Genomic DNA, 17,428 nt, shown 5'->3' on the forward strand with positions numbered 1-17,428 from the left:
ACACCATTTGTGTTTGCCAGTTGATCTAACTACACAGAGTTGCCACCTGTATGTGATGATTTTTAAAATCATGTTTTTAAAACCAGCATTTCCTTATATTTTTTAAAAGTCCCTTTGGTGTGTTTGACATTTGCAAGAAATGCCATATTCTTTTTAAAAACATTTCCATTGCTGATAAATTAATATGTCCTTGGTTATCACAGAACCTACAGTGAGTGTTGTCCAAGGAGTGTTCAGCAATAATGGGCATCTCTCCCAGGATCCATACGACCTACCAAAGAACAGTCACATCCCTTGTCATTATGACTTGCTGCCAGTGCGAGACAGTTCATCCTCCCCCAAGCAAGAGGACAGTGGCGGTAGCAGCAGCAACAGCAGCACCAGCAGTGAATGACACCAAAGGACCGCTTGGTAGCCGCTGGAACCCTTTCCGGAACTGCTGTTTGGTTCTTCTCCATCCTCAATTTTGCCACTTTCATGTGAATGTTAGTCAACTCGGTAGGCGATTGTTGGACATGAACCAGAAAGCTGAAAGCTGAGGCTGCAATTGTTGGATATGAACCAGAAAGCTCAAAGCTGAGGCTGACACGGACTATAGGTGCTTTTTGTTCAGGTGGATTCGAAGGAGTTAGAGATGTGATTTGCCATTGCTGTTAGTTTTAGAACTATACCCATGAAGCATGACTTATTGTAAGATGTTGGCTGAAAGCATGAACTTGCAGAACTCCCTCGGAGATGCAGGTTACAGTGGACATTGGCATTGTTGCTTGAAAACTTAAAATTTAAATATTTTCTTTCTCATTTGCATCATACAGCTGTACCTAGGATTGTACAGTTTACCGTAAAATTTACTTCATGAAAGTAGGAATCACTGAACATGTAGAAGAAAAGGAACATATTGTTAAGTCCTTATTCTTAACTTTATTCAACTGGACTCAGAATTGTAGGGATAATATGAATGCAGGAGGAAACATTCTGTCGGGTGGTATAAATGGATAGACTTTGAATATACTCTAAAAGTGGACAGAAAATTTAAATGCGAAAATCTTAGATTTTGTTTAGAATGAGAAAATATACAATTAGAATTATTTTAGAAATAGTAGGAAGTATTGCAGAAGTCAATACACAAATGTGCCAGGCAGAGGTGGTTTTCTCTGTTTGACCCTCAACCAACTTCAGATCTATGACATTATTCTGATCACTGGCTCCATCATACATATTCACCACTTGAGATTCATAACATATCAATAGTTATTTCATAAATATAGAAATGAAATAATTTTATTTTTGACAGACTGGATGGAATGAGTATGTAATGATTGATAAAGGTTGTAAATTTTAAGTGCAAGATGATGCTTACGTTTTGTAAACCATTAGTAATACATTCTGTAATATAGAATTAGCGGAACATTTTGATTAATCTTTCCCTAGAAGTGACTGAAATATTTTTGTGCATATTTGAGAAAGGGCACTTTCCTTTTATTAATTGTCAATTTAGAGAAACTATGCTTAAGCTGGTCTTTTGCATTGCTAATGTGACATGTACCCAACTTTTCATTAATTTGTATTTCCATTTTTAAGTTGCATATTCTATGTTTTGTAGTGTTTGGATTGTTAATGAAAAATTATTATATGTTCATTTTTCCTTGTATTATTGCCGCTTATCTTTTGCTTGATAAAAATGCATTGTTCTTTTTTCTTTTGGAGGGACAAGATGAAAATATATAATTTGAATTGATTAAAATTGGTCGTTACTAAAATAGTATAGTAACCACAAGTGATTGGCTTATGATTGAAATAGAGATGCTTTTTAATATTCCAAAATAGAGTTCCTTTTGATCTGTTGGTTCTGAGCCTTGGTTAAACCAGGAGAAGGGGAGCAGAAAGGAAATGTTACTGATGAGTACCACAGACTCATCTTAAAAAAACTCTCATTATGGTGATCATAGAATTGACCATCCAAACTGGGACACTCTTGAGAGTAAATGGAGGGCATTATTAATAATTATCTTGTAATGAACTTAAATCTGGACTGTTCCAGGCAAACCAGACTTATCTTGCAATATGAGAATGCTGACACGATGCAAGAAAGCCAGTTTCCCTTTCGTTGATCTACTTGACCAAGCAAAGGGGCTGAAAAACTTAATAAGGAAACAACTTTATAAGAGAAACAGTGGTCTTCAATCTTTTAAAGACATGAAATCCTATATGGCATTCTGTCTCAGTGAGTCAGTTAACAAATATGTGTGTGCAACCCTTCTGCTAGTAGTGCACATAAGTGATTGTCCCTGCCAGGTATCGAGTTGGAATATCCAGTTATTTCATGTCACACATCGGCACGTATGATGGTGGTTTGATCAGATGGATAATACAGCAGACACACTTAGAACACTCACTGCATTGGTGGCTGTTCATTTTGAGGAACTCCAAAGCCAATTCAAGGAAATAAGGAATGACCTGGAACATGCCTTAGAAACAATTGATTTATTCCAATAGTTAACCACTGGCTGGCTCCCAACTCTAGGTGATAGGCATCTAATTGAGACACGTGTGAATCAGTAGCCATCAGGGGTCCTTTTTGGTAAGAAAAAATAAGACACTTTCCCCCTTTTAAAGATCATCTCTTCAGAGCTCCATGGTAAATTTGAATTTCCCTATTGTTCTCTAGAGATAGGTCAAAAAACAACTGTTTCTTTTCTTATTCCACTATTAATAAATTGAAAGCCTTCTGTACAAAGGCAACAGCAACTTAAAAAAGAAAATCTGGACAATAGATGTGGACTCCAAGGGGCCACTGCCATCCCTTCCTGTGTGCTCTTTTTGACAAGTAAATTACTCCAGTTAGCTGATGTCCTGAAATGAGATTTGTACCTGAGGCAATTCTTATTAGAGCTTACTCAGGACTTTTCAAACATCAGGACACACATAGCAATTTGGATGTTGTAAAACTATGTGTTACATTTGGAGAGGTTTTGTTGAGAAGGCAAAATTTTCTAAGTATTTTGATATCAATTTGGGTAAAGAAAGGAATACTTTTGTTAGAATGAGAATTAAAGAGAAAAGAATCTTGGCAAAATTTTCCCTCTGAAATTACAAACTTTAGGAACTTTTCCAGATGTATCGAATTTAATTTGACATTGATGTCACTCTTCATACCAAGTGCATCTATTCTCACGAACTTTGAACCCATGTTAATTTTGGACCCTATAACTAATTTCCTTTCTATATCCCGTGGTGGTCAAAGCAGTAAAGGAGTTTAGAGATACTTAGCAAATGCCATTCGTATAGTATTGTTAGCCAAACAATTATTCCTTCCTTAGAAGTTGATGTATCAGAAAATTTATAAGTTATTTGTATTTATATATAAGTACATCAGAACTTGCCCACATAATAACTCATGTTTGCTTTAATAAGGAGAATATATTATTTGAGGTTAATTATATGATAATAAGAAACATTTTACAATTATTTACAGTGTTTGACATTAATTGCTGTACTATGATACAGTGGTAATGTTAACAGAGAGTTTAATATGTTTAGCTTTATCTTTATGGAATTTATATTCACCAATTTCAGGAAAACCAACCATAGAACTTTATAATAGGACAGTTATAACCTGACTGAACCAAATCCATCACCATAATGACTGTGTGTTGTGAGAAATGCAAACAACTTTATGAAAGTGTGGTCATCTTGACCCACAAACAGCCACAGTAGCTGTCAATTATTGAGAGTTTTAAATGGTAAATATTGCAAAAGTTAAACAAGGGTACCACAATATCATTTATAATTGATGTCAATATTAGTAGTCCACTTTATGCTTAAAATAAACAAAATCATAAAAAAATCAAGTTTTAAGGTTATATTTTTTAAAATAATGGATTTTCTATCTCTAGGCAACATGTCTTTATTATTCAAGCTGAATGTTTAAGAGAGATTTTGGTCTTAAAGGCTTCACTTCATGAAAGTGTACATGCATATGCAAGTGTGAATCACGTGGTATGGATGGTTGCTTGTTTACTAACTAAAGATGTACAGCAAACTGCCCTTTTAGAGTCCTGTTAATATTGATGTCCTAACACTGGGTCTGCTTATGCTAGTTCAGTATTTGGTCTAGGCTTCATTTTGATATGACTGAATTGCAATCTATATTTTTAAAAAGAAAAATCAAAATACATTAGGATTTACTTGGTTGTGGCAAACAAACAAAAAATGCTTTCGGTGTTGAAATATCTCTATTTTCCAAAGATGATAAACTTTCATCGTTCTTAGCCTACATTGTCATTTATATCACCAAATGAGTTTATAGATTAATGCAATAAACTTTCTAATAAAAAAACTCCAGTGTTTCTTTCTATATCTGATTCTACTGTTGATTAATGAGAGAAAAAACCTTGTGCTCCTATAGAAAAAATAATATTGTTTCTTGTTCTTGAAGGACAGAGCCAACATTTTATTCATATTTGGATCCCCGGAACTCAGGTTAGCAGCTGAGAGTCAAGTCTTCTGTAACTAGCTTTAGGTTACCTTATGTGGATTTGCTTTCTAAATCTCAGTGCCCATTAGTACTTTCATTTATGACTAAAACATCTTTGAAACATTTGCATTATAGCACTGCGGAGTAGGGATCAAACATGAGTAAAACATTTTCTTCTTTCAATAGCTGTTTCTTTACTGGGGCCCTGAATGCCAAGCACAGCTGGGGATGCAGAGATGTGTAAGGCATGAGCTGTTTTGGAGTACTTCATTGTTTAGTTAGGGAAATAAAGCATCTGGCTGGCTGTGTGACTGTGGTTCTGTGGGTTAAGTTAGCCTCTTAAGGCCTTGGTTTCTATATGGCAATACATTGGAAGTAACAGTACAATAAATTTCATAGGGTTTGTGAGAATTTAATAACTTTATACATGCAAAACACTTCAGTGCCTGGCATACACTAGGCACCTAGTAAATGTTAGCTGACATTGCTATTATGAAAAATTAGCCAATAATATGAACCAGTTTGCAATAACCAGATGAATGATGAGGCTAATAGATCAGAAGTGAGTATTTAATGAATATTATAGAAGCTATACATTTGAATGACCATATATCCTGATCTATTTTTATACTAGCACAAAATTCCATACATATTTTATTTCTAGAGATGTAATTTAGGAAAGCAATAATATGTTTATATTTTCCAGTAACATGTCATCTAATTGGAATTAGGAATGCTTTTAAAACATTTGGATGTGAGTTTCTGAGGAAAATGGTGACCTGGGAAAATTCTAGCGAATATGACCATCCAGAAAAAGTCAGGGGCTGGTCTTGGCAACCAGAAGGGGTTCTGCATACAGGGAGGCATCAAGTCCTTGAAAGAAGGTGCCAGTTGGGGCTAAAGATGTAAATGAGAGTTAATGCAAGGTGGAGAGGGTGCATGATGAGAGTCAGCTATCTTGGGTGGATACACAAAGAGAAAGGAAGGGAGAAATGTTTCTGCTGTTTGCATTATGCCGCAATGAAAGAGGCAAACTGTTCCTCGGGTGATGGCACTTAGGAGAGGCAGTTTCCACATTGGGCTGATGTCAACCTATCTCCACTTGGACTTGTGAACTGAGGCCTTCTGCCACTTACATCAGTAAAGGGGATAAGGCTGGGTTTGGTAGCTCATGCCTGTAATCCCAGCACTTTGGGAGGCTGAGGCAGGAGGACTGTTTGAGCCCAGGAGTTTGAGACCAGCCTGGGCAACATGACAAAACCCAGTATCTACAAAAAATACAAAAAATTATCTGGGCATGGTGATGTGCACCTGTAGTTCCAGCTACTCGGGAGGCTGAGATAGGAGGATTGCTTGAGCCTAAAGGTTTAAGGCTGCGGTGAGCCATGATCGCACCGCTGCACTCCAGCCTGAGCCACAGAGTGAGACCTTGTCTCAAAAAAGAAACAAATAAACAAACAAACAACAAAGGGACTAAACTAATCACCAGCTAGTCACTAAAGGAAAAATGCCTACCCTAACTGTCAAATCAGAGGCAATGCAAACCTGCACCCTCTCAGTATAAATAGACAAAGAAAGATCACAACCCACTCAGGAACATTGCAGCCCAGTTAGAAGAGATTAAACTGAAAAACTGCAATAAGCCTCTACTATGGAGGTAGAACTAATGTAGAAAATAGAAAAAAACCTAGATAAAATATGATTGAAATTCTTGAAGGGTTACAATCATAGGACCAGAGAGAGGCCCCATAGAACTAGGAATAATGATTTCCTAATTTAAAAAATTCAATAGAAGGATGTAAAAATAAAAGTAATATGTTTTTATTTATTTTTATTTTTCTTTTTACCTTTTATTTTAAGTTCAGGGGTACATATACAGGTTTGTTACATAGGAAAACTTGTATCATGGAGTTTTTTGGTACAGATTATTTCATCACCTAGTTATTAAGCCTAGTACCCATTAGTTATTTTTCCTGATACTCTCCCTCCTCCCACCGATAAGCCCCATTGTGTGTTGTTCCCCTCAATGTGTCCACGTGTTCTCATCATTTAGCTCCCACTTATAAGTGAGAACATGTGGTATCTGGTTTTCTGTTTCTGCCTTAGTTTGCTAAGAATAATGGCCTCCAGCTCCATCCATGTTCCTGAAAAGGACATGATTTTGTTCTTTTTTATGACTGCAGAGTATTCCATGCGTACCACATTTTCCTTATCCAATCTGCCATGGATGGGCATTTAGGTTGATCCTATGTCTTTGCTATTGTGAATAGTGCTGCAAAGAACACATGTGTGCATGTGTCTTTAATAACAGAACAATTTATACTCCTATGGGTATATACCCAGTAATGGGATTACTGGGTCAAATGGTATTTCTGTTTTTAGATCTTTGAGGAATTGTTACACTATCTTCCACAATGGTTGAACTAATTTACACTCCCATCAACAGTGTATAAATGATCCCTTTTTTCTGCAACCTTGCCAGGATCTGTTATTTTTTGACATTTTAGTAATAGCCATTTTGACTGATGTAAGACAGTATCTCATTGTGGTTTTGATTTGTATTTGTCTAGTGATCAGTGATGTTGAGCTTTTTTTCACATGCTTGTTGGCTGCATATATGTCTTCTTTTGAAAAGTGTCTGTTCATGTTCTTTGCCCACTTTTTAATGGTTTTTTTCTTATAAGTTTGTTTAAGTTCCTTAAAGATGCTGGATATTAGACATTTGTCAGATGCACAGTTTGCAAAAATTTTCCCTCATTCTGTTGTCTTTTCACTATGTTGATAGTTTCCTTTATTGTGCAGAAGCTCTTCAGTTTAATTAGATCCCACTTGTCAATTTTTGCTTTTGTTGCAATTGCTTTTGGCATCCTCGTCATGAAATCTTTGCCTGTTGCTATGTCCAGGATGGTATTGCCCAGGTTGTCTTCCAAGGTTTTTATAGTTTTGGGTTTTACATTTAAGTCTTCAATCCATCTTGAGTTGATTTTTTAATATGGTGTAAGGAAGGATTCCAGTTCCAATCTTCTGCATATGGCTAGCCAGTTATCCCAGCAGCATTTATTAAATAGGGAATCTCTCCCCCATTGCTTATTTTTGTCAGGCCTGTAGAAGATCAGATAGATGTAGGTGTGTGGCCTTATTTCTGGGTTCTCTATTCTGCTCCATTGGTCTATGTGTCTGTTTTTGTGCCAGTACCATGCTGTTTTGGTTACTGTAGCCCTGTAGTACAGTTAGAAGTCAGGTAGTGTGATGCCTCCAGCTTTGTTCTTTCTACTTAGGAATGCCTTAGCTATTTGGGCCCTTTTTTGGCTCCATGTGAATTTTAAAAAAGGTTTTTCTACTTCTGTGAAGAATGTCAATGGTAGTTTAATAGGAATAGCATTGAATCTATAAGTTACTTTGTGTAGTATGACCATTTTCATGATATTGATTCTTCCTATCCATGAGCATAGAACTTTTTTTATTTGTTTGTGTCACCTGTGATTTCTTTGAGCAGTGTTCTGTAGTTCTCCTTGAAGAGATTTTTCACCTCCTAGTTAGCTGTATTCCTCAGTATTTTATTCTTTTTGTGGCAATTGTGAATGGGATTGGGTTTCTGATTTGGCTCTCAGCTTGACTGTTGTTTGTGTATAGGAATGTTAGTGATTTTTGCACATGAATTTTGTATGTTAACTGCTGAGACTTAGAAGAGTAAATTTTCAAAAATTGAAATCATAGTTGAGAAAACAGAAAAGACTGGTGCAAGAGACCCAATAGTTAAGTAGTTGCTAATCCAGAAGAAGAAATAAGGAATCACGGAGAAGTAGAAATTAAAGAAATAATAGAAGAAACTTCCATAAACTACGCCTTTCCATAATATGAATCTCAGATCTTCAGATCTTTATTTCAGATATAAAAGGATTTACCATGTTAATGAAACAGAATTAATAAAAAACTATGGAGGGAAATACATCCTAGTCAAATTTCTGAACTCTAAGGATAGAAAAACAAACAAAATTGTACAAGCAGAATTAACACATGGCTTACACAGGAAAGATGATTGCATCAAATAGGAAAAGTGTAAGGTGGGAGCAGGAATAGGGAGAAAGCCACATAGGTCAGGACAGGTGACTGCCTGGCAAAGTGGATTATGCACCTGCCTGCTATTCTCCAGTGGTAGCATCAGCTGTCCCTCCTCCCAGGACAGCAATGGCTACCTGACAGCAGATTGTTAAATAGCTCTCATTTCATTCTGCTTCAAGTCTCTGACCCAAACTAGTTTAGACCAGACAGAGACAGTGGCAACAGGAAGAAGAGAAGGAATCTACATGATGGACTGGCACTGGATAATCTGGCCAGGATGGACTGGTGAGACAGATGCTCCTGTTTATCAGGATTAATTGAATTGCTATTAAAGAATCAAAAAAAAATTCAACCTGAAAATTTTGGAAGCCTTGTGTGGCTCTTGGCTTATGGCATGCTGTACTTCCTTCTATGTTGATGACCTGGACTTTTTTATACTGAAGATTAAGAAATAGAAAAATCCAAATATGCCACACAGTGGCTAATCCACCATGGTATATTCGATGATTGGAATATAATGGAGAGGTTTATGGAGCAGATAATCTTTAAATACCTAAGATCAGAACTTGAAGTCCATTGATTTCTTGTAACCTCTGCTGAACACTCCACAAAACAGAGAATACACTGCTGAATTAACATTTGAGCTTTTCCATTTTCTAGGCTTCTAACTGGCTGTACAGACCAGCTTTGCTTTAGCTGCATCTTGGACATTAGGGACAATTAGAAGAACAAGCAAAAACAGTCTTCTCTGGAGGCCAATCATGATCAGCAGCTTGAGACATTGCTTCCCAAGTGTTTGGAAGGGAACTGCAGATTCCATACATACTGAAATTAAGGTGAAGAATTGAGAGACTGTAGAAAGTCAAAGTGTACTGACACAGTAGCCATTACACATCACATGCACTTCTGGAGGCTCAACACTGGTTTCAATGCTTGAATTCTATCCATCATGTCACAAAGGATTATGAATGACAGAGCTAGCATTTGTTATCACATTCCAATGTTTAAAGTCATGTTGTAGGATTGATTTTATAGTTAATGGGAAGGAGATCATCTTTCTTATTACCTTGGTTGGTAAACCTGGCTTGACAATGAGACTAAGTATAATGATTTAATTAGTGTATCAACATGTGAATGTAGAGGCAAGCCAAAATACTTATTTTTCCCCAACTTAAATGTCTAAATATTAGATAGTTATCTAATGTTCAGTGTAACAATAAAGAAAAAAGTTTTAGTTTTCTGGCCCCAATATTTTGTATATTAACAAATTTTCCAAAACTGAATAGAATTTAACAATTCAAGAAAATAATGCTTAAGTCATATATATCCAAACGTATAAGAACTTGTTTATTTTTTACACTTATGCTTTGAGGGGAAAACATAAAAGAAACTATTGTTTTTAAAGAAAAAAGTAAGCATTGAAAAAAAGTCCCCATGATCTTGTTTACACATTTGTAAGATTCTAGTTATTACCATTTAAAAATTATTTTTTGTCATCCTGAAAAATATTAGGAGAATTCTTTTTAACAAATGCTCTTGGAACTAAGAAACTAGTACAGGCTATTCTGCTTCAATGTGTGTATCTATAATATATATTAGCTTTCGAGCAGGTGGTAAATAGAGAATGGAGTCAATATAAAGTGGAGGCTATGTTAGGTGATATGCAGTTTTTCTTAGCAAAGAAAACCAGAATAGTGAGAGTCAAATTATAGTTTTCAACAGGAAAGGGAAAAGCTCTAATGTTGCCTGCTGCTCAGTCATCACTTCTGGAGGAAGGCCTTTCTTGATCACCTGTGTGGTATAGGACTATCATTCTATATCCTATTACCCTGCTTGATTGACTTCGCGAGGCTTAGTATCTGAAGATGTATTATTATTTTGTTTATTCATCTATTGTTTGCCTTTCTAACTAGAATGTAAGCTCCATGAGGGTAAGATCTTTTCTGTATGGTTTACTGCTGTTTGGCACATGGCAAGGGCTCAATAAATATTGATTGATTGAATAAATGAATAATGGCTTCTTCTTACTTTGTCAATGCCAAATTTGGCTTTGTTCTTCCTCAGCATTCATCTTAGGTGACGGGGAAATATTCTCCTTTCACATCCTACAACTGCAATAATTCAGAATGAGAGCTGCAAATTCAGGAAGCTGGTAACCTAAAGTGGTATAGGATAAAAAGAGCCTGTCTGTTTAGCAAAATATTTTCTTTTACTTCAAGGCTCAAGTCAGGTCTTTGATACTTGTCCACAAAGCTGAGAGCCCCAGCTTTAGAGGTTTTGCGTGTCAAGAGCATTTTCGTTACATGTGTCAACAGGTGACACTAAGCAATGCATTTTAATGAGAAATGTTACATTCAACATTTCCCTTCTTTGCTTCTATGAGTCCTCCATTACAGCCAAGTTGGTCTATTTGCTGGTCTTCATTCTCCCTCCAGCCCCCACCATCTTCTTCCCTGCACTTCTCTCATCTCTGCCTTTGCCCTTGTGGCTGCCTACACCACATTTACACCGGGACTACACTTTCAACAGGCTGCTTTCAGGCAATGATTGAGTGCAGGGGAAAATTAAGGAAGGCCTATTTTTGTGAGGTGCAGGACCCCTTTGATGGGTGACTTTGGCTAAAAGACTCCACATTGGCCTGACCTAAACTACCTTAGAACTGCTTTTTCAGTCTAAGATTCTGCTTATCCAACTCTCCTTCTTTCCATCTCTCCTTCCTTCCATCTCTCCTTACAGGACCCAACTTGCATCAGGCTAAGGAGAATATAGGAGCCCATCTACCTAGGCAAAAGTATTTCATGTGGAATTCGCCCTGTAGAGACATCTGTGTAGTCTGCTTTATGGTAGGACTCTGATTTCCTTACTTAAATCCACTGCTCCCTCTCCTTGGTCTCAGCCCAGTGACTTCAGTGGTATGCTGGTAAATGTTGAACAACCAGCTCTCTAAAAAATTTTTAAAAGCCAGATAATCACACCTATAATCCCAGCACTCTGGGAGGCCAAGGCGGGTGGAGCACCTGAAATCAGGAGTTCAAGACCAGCCTGGCCAACATGGTGAAACCCCGTCTCTACTAAAAATGCAAAAATTAGCTGGGTGCAGTGGTGCATGCCTGTAGTCCCAGCTACTCGGGAAGCTGACACAGGAGAATCGCTTGAACCCGGGAGGTGGAGGCTGCAGTGAGCCGAGATGGCACTACTGCACTCCAGCCTGGGCGACAGAGTGAGACTCCATCTCAAAAATAAAATAAAATAAAATAAATTAGAAGGCACTGATATGTAGCACCTAACTGTTCCTGTAGTGTAAATCCTCCCACCGTGGGTAATTTCAAGCTTCCAACATGACATCCCTGAATGCAGAGTAAGGGAGAGATGCTGAGTAGCTCACCATTATACAGCATTTTCACACTACAGATACAATAGATGCAACTATCCTCAAGGACATAGCTAATAGTAAAAGGTAGAAAATACTTTAATTTTTTTCTTTTTTTTTTTTTTTTTTTTTTTTTGAGACAGGGTCTCACTCTGTCACTAGGCTGGAGTGCAGTGGTGTGATCACAGCTTACTGTGACCTGAACATCCTGGGCTCCAGCGATCCTCCCACATAGCTGGGATTACAGGTGTGCACCACCACCCTGGCTAATTTTTCTATTTTTTGTAGAGACAGGGTTTTACTATGTTGCCCAAGCTGGGCTCAAACTCCTGGGCTCCAGTGATTCACCAGCCTCGGCCTCCCAAAGTGCTAGGATTACAGGTGTGAGCCACCACACCTAGCTATAATAATTTTAATAATGGCTGTGTTTAACAAGTGGCTCATGAAATTCTGGAAAATTTAACCATTGGCTCTCATAAGTCTGTATGAGCTGCCTCAGCACATTACTAGTTTACCACAAGCTTGATTTCTGATTGTTCAAGCAGGGGTAACAAGGTCTCTTCCCAGGCCACTGATATTGACTTATACAATAGAGGAGCTGGAAGGGAGCTGAGAGCAGGTTTTCTCCTGCTTGTTCATTTTATGTCTAGGAAAATTGATGTCCACAGAGTTTATCCATTCAAGTAAGGAAAATGCCATGAGCTGGGTCTCCTCAAGTGTATATATTTCTGATATACTCATTTTACCAGGAATAGATGATGGAAATTGGATTCCCTCTTTTGTTAATAGATCATCCAATGAATTATTTGGCCCTAGAGGAGTTCTCTTCTCTAGTGGCTTTCCTGTGAAACACTGAGTTGGAGGATGACTTTACTAAAAGGTCCCAGATTCCCTTTAATATATAAACTCTTTGCATGAGGATTTATTTACGAAGTGTCATTCAGAAAAAAAAAAATGCACTCATGCACAAATCTATTTAATCAATTGTTTATAAGTATACACAGACAGTGTTCCTTAACTTTATTGGAGCCCACTGGAGACTTTTCCCAGGACACATGCCTAATTAACAGAGGCCATTAAAAATAGACGACTATGTTATAAGAGCTCAGTTAACTGTTGTTTTCTTCATATTAGACTAGTTTTTAAAAGATTCACTTTCATTTTTTTACTCACTAATTAGCTGGGCATTGATAAATAGCAATGGTTGGCCTTTATCCTTGGTTTCAGCTGCAAATTAAGTAAAAATAAAGTGTACTGAATATTTTATTTGTATTGCAGGTAGATTTTACTTCTGGCAGAAAACAAACTAGAGTTAAGCCATTCAAAAAAGGTAATCTTAAAACACCAGAATGAAAGGCTAGATTTTTCTTACTTGCCTGAGATATTGAGAGAGACCCTTGACAGGCTCTGAAATGTTGGACTTCAGGAACAATGCATAATTTATAAAGTGGAGAAAGGGAGAAAACAGTGCAAGAAAAAAGATACAGAGGCTTACAATATCGCTCTTTTCCCTCTTAGAGAAAAGTATAAGATGATTGCCAATGAATACCCTTAAACCCAGAGTGAGGAACCATGTATATTAATTAATAGAAAAATGCCTTTTTGTTATTAAAAGAGCATTTTTCCTTCGGTGAGGAAACTGATTTTTCTTTGAGATCAGCACATATAAGATAGGTACATATAAGATAGGTTCCCACTGAAAGTTTTTGATGGAGTGAGCCAATATAAAAACATTACATAATTCACTAAATGTTTTAGATACTTTTAAGACAAAAATGAGTATTAAATATCATAAATATTAAGAAGCCACATTGCCATTAAGTGAAAGCTTAAAGACTAAGCACAATCTATTAAAACACTGTCATGCAACTTTACATACAGGCATATACCTCAGATATATTGCAGGTCCCAGATCACTGCAATAAAGATACTATCATAATAAAGTGAGTCACACAAATGTTTTGGTTTTCCAGTGCATATTAAAGTTATGTTTACACAATACTATCGCCTATTAAGTATGCATTATGTGCATTATAGCATTATATCTAAAAATGAACATAATTAAAAATACTTTATTGCTAAAAACTGCTGAGCCTTCGACAAATCATAATCTTTTCGCTAGTTTAAGATCTTACCTTAATGTGGATGGTAGCTGACTTATCAGGGTGGTTGTTGCTGAAGGTTGAAGTGGCTGAGGCGATTTCTAAATATAAGACAACAATGAAATTTGTTGCATTGATTGACTCTTCCTTTCATGCAAGATTTCTCTGTAGCATGTGATGCTGCTTGACAGCATTTTACCCATAGTGGAACTTCTTTCAAAAATTGGGGTCAATCCTCTCAAACTCTGCCACTTCTTTAAGAATAAATTTATATAATATTCTAAACCCTTTATTGTCATTTCAACAATGGTGACAGCATCTTTATGAGTAGATTTCATCTCAAGAAATCACTTTCTTTGCTCATCCATAAAAGGTAACTGCTTACATGCTATAACATTAGATTGCAGCAATTCAGTGACATCTTCAGTTCTAATTTTAGTTCTCTTGTTATATCTATGACATCTGTAGCTACTTCCTTCCCTGAAGTCTTAAACCTCTCAAAGTCATCCATGAGGACTGAAATCAACTTCATCCAAACTACTATTAATGTTAGTATTTTCACCTCCTCCCATGAATCACGATTGTTCTTCATGGCATCTAGAATGATGAATTTTTCCAGGCAGCTATAGCCCTACAATACGTATTTTTTAAATAAAAAGACTTGAAGTTGGACTTGATCATTGACCCATAGACTACAGAATGGATATTGTACTAGCAGCCATGAAAACAACATTAATATCCTTGTACATCTCTGTCAGAACACTTGGGTGACTAGGTACATTGTCAGTGAGCAGTAATATTTTGAAAGGAATATTATTTTATGAGCAGTAGGTCTTAATGGTGGAATTAAAGTATTCAGTAAACCATACTGTAAACAGATATGCCATCATCCAGGTTTTGCTGTTACATTTATAGAGCACAGGAAGACTAGATTTAGCATAATTCTTAAAGGTACTAGGATTTGCAGAATAGTAGATGAGCATTGGCTTTAACTTAAAGTCACCAGCTGCATTAGCCCCTAACCAGAGTCAGCCTGTCCTTTGAAAACTTGAAGCCAGACACTGATGTTCCCTTTCTAGCTATAAAAGTCCTAGATGCATCTTCTTTCGATACAAGTCTGTTTCACTGACACTGAAAATCTGTTGTTTAGTGTACTTATCTTTATCAGTGATCTTAGCTAGACCTTCTGGATAACTTGCTGCAGCTTCTACGTCAGCACTTCTTGCTTCACCCTGCCCTTATATATTATGGAGATGGTTTCTTTCCCCTAAGCCTCATGAATGGACCTCTGTTAGCTTCAACTTTTGGTCTGCAGCTTTCTCACCTCTCTCTCAGCCTTCACAGAACTAAAGAGAGTTAGGGACTTGCTCTGGATTAGGCTTTGGCTTAAAGGAATGTTGCAGCTGGTTTGATCTTCTCCCCAGACCACTCAAACTTTCTCTCTCCTAGCAATAAGACCTTTCACTTTTTAAATCACTCATGTGTTCACTGGAGTAGCACGTTTAATTTCTTTCAAGGACTTTCCTTTGCATTCCCAACTTGGCTAACCGTTTGGCACAAGAGGCCTAGCTTTCAGCCTATTTTGGCTTTCGACACACCTTCCTCACTAAGCTTAATCATTTCTAGCTTTTAATTTAAAGCGAGAGACATGCAACTCCTCCTTTCACTTGAACACTTACAAGCATGGTGGGATTATTAATTGGCCTAATTTAAATATTGTTGTGTCTCAGGGAATAGGGAGGCTCAGGGAGAGGGAGAAAGTCAAGGGAACTGCCAGTTGGTAGAGCAGTTCGAACACATACAACATTCATTGATTAAGTTCATCATCTATCCTCATAGTCTGTAGTGCCCCAAAACAATTACAATAGCAATATCAAAGATCACTGATCACGGATCACCATAACAGATATAATTATAATAAAAAATTTGAAATATTGCAAGAATATCCAAAATGTGACACAGTTATAAAGTGAGAACATGCTGTTGGAAAATGGCACCAATAGACTTGCCCAATGCAGAATTGCCACAGACCTTCGACTGGATAAAACAACAACAACAATGCAGTATCTGAGAAGCTCAATAAAGCAACGTACATGAGGTATTACTATATTACATAATGCAATACAAATTTCCTTTGTGGCTGTTACTGGTTCTAAAGGCAGACTGATTTAAGCCAAGACAGCATCTCTTAGAATAATGGTGTTACTACACAAGGTGATGCCTTCCAGGAAAACATTTGCTTGGCTGTTCACATCCTGAATTATTCATTTTTAAAAACCAGACTCACCACTTCTGTAGTCAGAGCTCTACATTGTTAGAAGTCAGTTCAGAGGTGAAGGGAAAGCAAGTTATTCGAGGGAAACCTCAGAGGAATCGGAGACAATCAGTAACTGCTCAGAGAGGCAGTGAATATAGTGTCCCCTTACCCAGTGACAGAGCTGGCTGGTGAACTCAGCGCTTTTGAATGTTATCAGCCAGTATCCAAATCCTCTGGCTGTGGTGAATTTCTTCTTGACATTTTTACTCACAGCTGTTCTCAGCATCTTGCCACTTGAAGCATGCAAAAGTGGAGAAGGATGCTTGTACATCCCCACTTCTTTTCTGATTAGAATAGGCAGCTTGCTACATTCTTAAGTAGAACTTAAAGATGTTGATTTGACTTATCTCTGCTAGGATATAGAGGACCATTCCATCCTTTCTTGAACTCCTCTCCTTTTCCTCTCACCCCACCATGCCCAAACCCTGCTACCTCTTCCAAGTAACATTGCTTTATAATGCACAGAAGATTTTGCCATTATATTTAAGGAAATCTCATCTCAACTTAAGGGTTAGTCACAGTCATTATTTAAGTCTCCATATTTATTTATCTTACCTTTTCTCTGTACCTTACTATCTTTATTGTCTATTTTTGCAGTGCCGTGGAAGCAGCTTTTATTGTGGCTACCTCAAATTCTTTCTAGGATTGAAAGGAATATACTCTAAATTGGTAAATCATTTTGAGAAAGATATAGAAACAAGAGGCAATGTGAAATTGACAAGACTGTTGACAGATTTCCAGTTTTGATACCTTGTGTGATCTGGATCAAGGTAATTCATCTCATTGAGTCTAGTTTATTTACTTGAAAAGGAAAGATATTGACTTGATTTTCCCTCATAGAATTGTCACAGTATGTACAGTGTACAATATTTTAAAACTCCAAGTGAATGTGCTACCTGCTGGAAAATAACATAAAATAGCTTAAGAGTAACTGAGATATCTGTTGAAGCTAGAATTAACCAAAATTATCATTCTTGAAGGATCAAGAAAGAAGAGACATAAATGTGATTTCCTAGAAATAGCAAAATGTCATAAAATACGTTGCTGTGCTGACACGTCGTGCAATAAATTCTTACAGAATAGGGTCATGGGTGTAAACA

At 37.0% G+C, this 17,428-nt stretch overlaps 1 protein-coding gene across 4 annotated transcripts in view; it reads left to right on the plus strand.

The window, feature by feature from the left end:
* The window catches only part of MEGF10 (multiple EGF like domains 10), a 244,996-nt gene extending 238,774 nt beyond the window's left edge, over positions 1-6,222 (plus strand). For 3 of the 4 annotated variants that reach the window (XM_054555890.2, XM_054555891.2, XM_054555889.2), the window contains one exon: positions 204-6,222. In XM_054555890.2, coding sequence (XP_054411865.2) covers positions 204-394 — 191 coding nt within the window. In that variant the 3' untranslated portion in view covers positions 395-6,222. The remainder of the gene's footprint in view (positions 1-203) is intronic. The other variant, XM_024247172.3, reaches the window with a different exon arrangement.
* Positions 6,223-17,428: the final 11,206 nt, after the last annotated feature.

Source organism: Pongo abelii, chromosome 4 (assembly GCF_028885655.2).
Source record: "Pongo abelii isolate AG06213 chromosome 4, NHGRI_mPonAbe1-v2.0_pri, whole genome shotgun sequence".
Taxonomy (NCBI): domain Eukaryota; kingdom Metazoa; phylum Chordata; class Mammalia; order Primates; family Hominidae; genus Pongo; species Pongo abelii.